General features: G+C 54.6%; 1 protein-coding gene across 4 annotated transcripts in view; it reads right to left on the reverse strand.

Annotated features, from left to right (window-relative positions):
• Positions 1-3,733, reverse strand: part of TMCC2 (transmembrane and coiled-coil domain family 2) — a 46,362-nt gene extending 42,629 nt beyond the window's left edge. Inside the window, exon 1 of one of the 4 annotated variants that reach the window (XM_017880978.1) lies at positions 2,867-3,733. In XM_017880978.1, the coding sequence (XP_017736467.1) occupies positions 2,867-3,073 (207 nt within the window). In that variant the 5' untranslated portion in view covers positions 3,074-3,733. Of the gene's footprint in view, positions 1-1,550; positions 2,263-2,866 lie in introns of those variants that run through there. The other 3 variants (XM_017880979.1, XM_017880981.1, XM_017880980.1) reach the window with 3 other exon arrangements.
• Positions 3,734-3,935: the final 202 nt, after the last annotated feature.

The raw sequence follows: 3,935 nt of genomic DNA on the forward strand, positions 1-3,935 counted from the left end.
AAAAAAAAAAAAAAAAAAAAAAAAAAAAAAAATTAAACACCCTTCTGTGGTACCACCAACAAATCTAAAACCAGTCAACTTCTACCCAGTTCCAGAGCCAATAATGGAATTTTTCTATCATTGGAAAACTGTAACAGTATTGGAAAACAACTTTTCCAGAAAGTTTGGAGGGGCTGGGCAGGGTGGGCTCACACCTGTAATCCCAGCTTTTTGGGAGGCTGAGGCGGGAGGATTGCTTGAGCCCAGGAGTTCGAGACCAGCCTAGGCAATATAGCAAGACCATGTCTCTATAAAAAATTTAAAATTAACCAGGCATGGTGGCATGCGCCTGTAGTCTCAGCTACTTGGGAGGCTGAGGTTGGGGAATCACTTGAGCCCGGGAGTTTGAGACTGCAGTGAGTCGTGGTCATGCCACTGCACTCTAGCCTGAGTGACAGAGCAAGATCCTGTCTCTAAATAAATAAATAAATAAGTTTGGACACACTCCGATATTCTTAGTCCCTTTCCCCAGAAAAAGGCTTAGAAAAGGGTGATTTGCCTGAGACCACACAGCAAATCAAACTGTGAAAGTCCCCAAGTCACATCTGGTTGGAAGTCCCTTGCACACGGTAGTAAACATGTTGTGATGAAGCAGACAGAGATAAACAGGAAAAGCCCTGCTGTTTCCCTGAGCTCCCACAAGCAGGCTGCCGCTGGATTTTCTGCTCCTTACTGGGTCCACATTGCTGGGTTCAGTGGTATGTTTTATCGTGGGCGGGGGCGGGGGGAGGGGGAACCTCCTTTTCTTGCACCTGATTCCAATTCTGGTTGAGGGCAGTTCGGCAGTTAATACCAAATGTAAAGTTGTTACTACATCTGCCCCTGACCAGAATGAAGGCATTGCCAAAAAAAAAAAAAGAAAGAAAGATGATATAGGAGAGTGGAAATGAACAAGCTTAAGGCATCCCTTAAGGCGTCCCTCTACAGAGACACTGCAGCCCCCATGCCATGACCAACCCATCTTCCTCACGAAGGCAAGTGGGGGAATAAATGGCGAAAGCAGTTTCCACTGCTGTCCTGAGTTGGAGAGTGGGGAATTTCCAAGGCTGCCTCTCACAGACTCAGCTGAGGGTCTCATCTGGTCAAAGAATCAGGGTTTGCTGGATCGGTTCAGAATGAGGCTGAAGTCAGCAGCAGAAGGCTAGCCTCCTCCCCATAACAGCGTTCAAGGGACCCCTTACCCCTCACCATCTCACTTAAAACAGGAACTACACCTCCTGACCACATGGGATGGACTCGGGGGTGACAGCAGAGATAAACACCAAGGACTCCCTGGGTCTGGCAAAAGCTCAAGCTTCCTGTGCAGAGAGAGCCTATCCCACAGAGATCCTCTAGACATAAGGCTAGCCACGAAGCTCTGAAAAGGACAGCGGCAGAACCAGAGGTCAGATTTGAATAATTACTGCAAAATTTAAAAAATACACATAACAATAATCTAGTCGTCCCCCTTTTCACTCCTCCCCAAGGCACACAGACAGGTAACATACACAGGTAAGAGCACACACACTCACCTGCGCTCTGACTTCCTGACTCTGAGCCGCTCAGGCCAAATGAGGAATGTCATTGGCTTATTCTGGTGAGCTCCTTAGTGGCTGCTGCCATAGGATACAGGCTTTATTAAATGCAACGGAGTCCTTTCCGTTCCCCTAGCCCAGACACCGCACCTTCTCTGGAGAAAATAACTGAGGCATCAATCTCCAAGGCATCTAAGTTCCTTCCTTGGGCTGACATCTCGCTCAGCCGGGCGGTGAGCTGGCTTGAGAAGCCTGAGCCTGCAGTCCCTGTGGCAGTTCCGGCAAAGGTGCATTATTTATCTCAGCTGCTGTTTTAATTGATAGAGATATATTCAAGACAGCTCGCCAATTGTCTCGGCAACCTCAGGCCAGAAAATAAACAGCTCCACGTGAACAGTGCTTTCGGCTTCTGGTTCTAGCTGCCGTCTCAGCATGTAAGCAACTTGAACTGAGGCCCCAAACCAGCCCAAGCTCTGCTCCACCACCTGTCAGTTCTCCACCCTGGGGGTTGGTTCAGCAGCAGGCAGAGATCTCCAAGCACTATCTTAACCTCTGGCTCCACCTAACGGCAGGAAATCCACACCCCCTGTTCACAGACCGGCAAACTGAGCTTCATCCTGGAAGGCGCTCAAAGATCCCGACGGGGCGGGCTCACGCCTGTAATCCCAGCACTTTGGGAGACCAAGGCGGGTGGATCACCCGAGGTCAGTTCAAGACCAGCCTGGCCAACATGGTGAAACCCCGTCTCTACTAAAAATACAAAAATTGGCCGGGCGTGGTGGCGCGTGCCTGTAATCCCAGCTACTCGGGAGGCTGAGACAGGAGAATCCTTGAACTCAGGTGGCAGAGGTTGCAGTAAGCCGAGATCGCGCCACTGTACTCCAGCCTGGGTGACAGAACAAGACTCCGTCTCACGAGAAACAAACAAACAAAAAAGATCCCAATGGGTAGAGACTTACTCAGCAACGAAAACTAATGGTCAGCTGCTGTCCACTTTTTGGTTAGCATCTTGGATTTCTCCAGCCCTTTGTCTGCGAATAGCACTTCACACATTATTCAAACAATCTCGGATGGGTGAGTCACTAAAACGTTTGCTGAATAATGGGGAACAAACACAGAGGCCTGAAATGGAGCTGAAAGACAGAGGCACAAACGGTACCTGACGTCCCCCCTGGGGTGCCAGTCAAGCATCCGCTCATCCTCTCTGACCTTTGCCTGACTTCCCCCCTCACTTGTATCCTGTTAAAGCACTTCTGCGTGGAGTGGCGAGAGCTAAGTCGCGGGTTGGGCTTGCCGGGGGATGGTCTGCTCACCTTTAAATCAGGAGGCTTGCTTCGGGGACCTGGGTTGGGCGCCGCGGCAGCGCCAGCGTCTGAAGTTGGCCCGCCAGCAGAGTTAGCACCCGTGGTCTCCCCAGGCCGGAGGTCCGCGCCCGGCAGGTGGGAAGCGGCATCTTCCAGCCCAGCTCCATCCTCCTCGCCCTGTTGTTGCTGCAGCTCGTCCGATCTGCACCTCTTCATGTTGTATGTGGGTCGGCAAGGGGAATCTGTCCTTCCAGCGCGCCGTCTTGGGGAAGACCGCACCTGCTCTTATACTCAGAAATGAGGCCTGGGGTCTAAATTATTAACAAGGAGGGGAGATGGCAGACCACAATTTCTCGAATTAAAAAAAAAAATTATTAAAGGCGGGTGAGGGAGGGGCGAGAAGGGGGAGCCTTGGTTATAGCTTGGAATAGTTCATTTCGACCTGGGGAGCGAAGACAGGTCACAGTCGAGGCTGGGCAGCAAGAGTCCTCGGGCAGTCATTGCAGGAGGGAGAAGAGAGACAACCCCCGGCCCCCAAACTTTCTGCTTCAGGGCACGGGGAGGACGGAGAGGAGCTGGGCGGCACAGCTCATCCCTCTCGGCCGGCCGGGCTGCGGGGCAAGGCGGGGCGCGGGGCAGCCGGCCGGGCAGGTCCTAGTCGGCCGCCCTCCCTCGGCCCGCTGCTGGCTCCCGGCCCTGCCAACCGGCCCCTGCTCCGCATGGGCGCGCCGCGGGAGGCCGCGGCGCGCCCGGCCCCTGGCCCGGGCGCCCCACTCCGCCGCCCGACGCGCTCGCCTGCTGCAAAGCCGCGGCCGCGGCCCGAGCCCGCGGCGAGCGCGCAACCTACCCCGCCCGGCTGCCTCCGCCCGGGAGCGGGAAGGCGAGGCTAGGAGGGAGTGACAGCGGCAACCGGCCAATGGGAAGCCCGCGGGGCTGAGGGGGCGTCGCGCGGCCACGTTTTTAGGGTTGGTTGCACCGTGCGATCCCCCAGGAGAGGGCTGCAGGGCGATGCTGCTGCGTTTTTGCATTGCAGAGAGCGGGCTGTCGCGCAGGGGCCAGGGCAGCGAGCGTGGGAGTC

The sequence above is a fragment of the Rhinopithecus bieti genome, unplaced genomic scaffold, assembly GCF_001698545.2.
Source record: "Rhinopithecus bieti isolate Rb0 unplaced genomic scaffold, ASM169854v2 scaffold_12049, whole genome shotgun sequence".
In the NCBI taxonomy this organism is placed as follows: domain Eukaryota; kingdom Metazoa; phylum Chordata; class Mammalia; order Primates; family Cercopithecidae; genus Rhinopithecus; species Rhinopithecus bieti.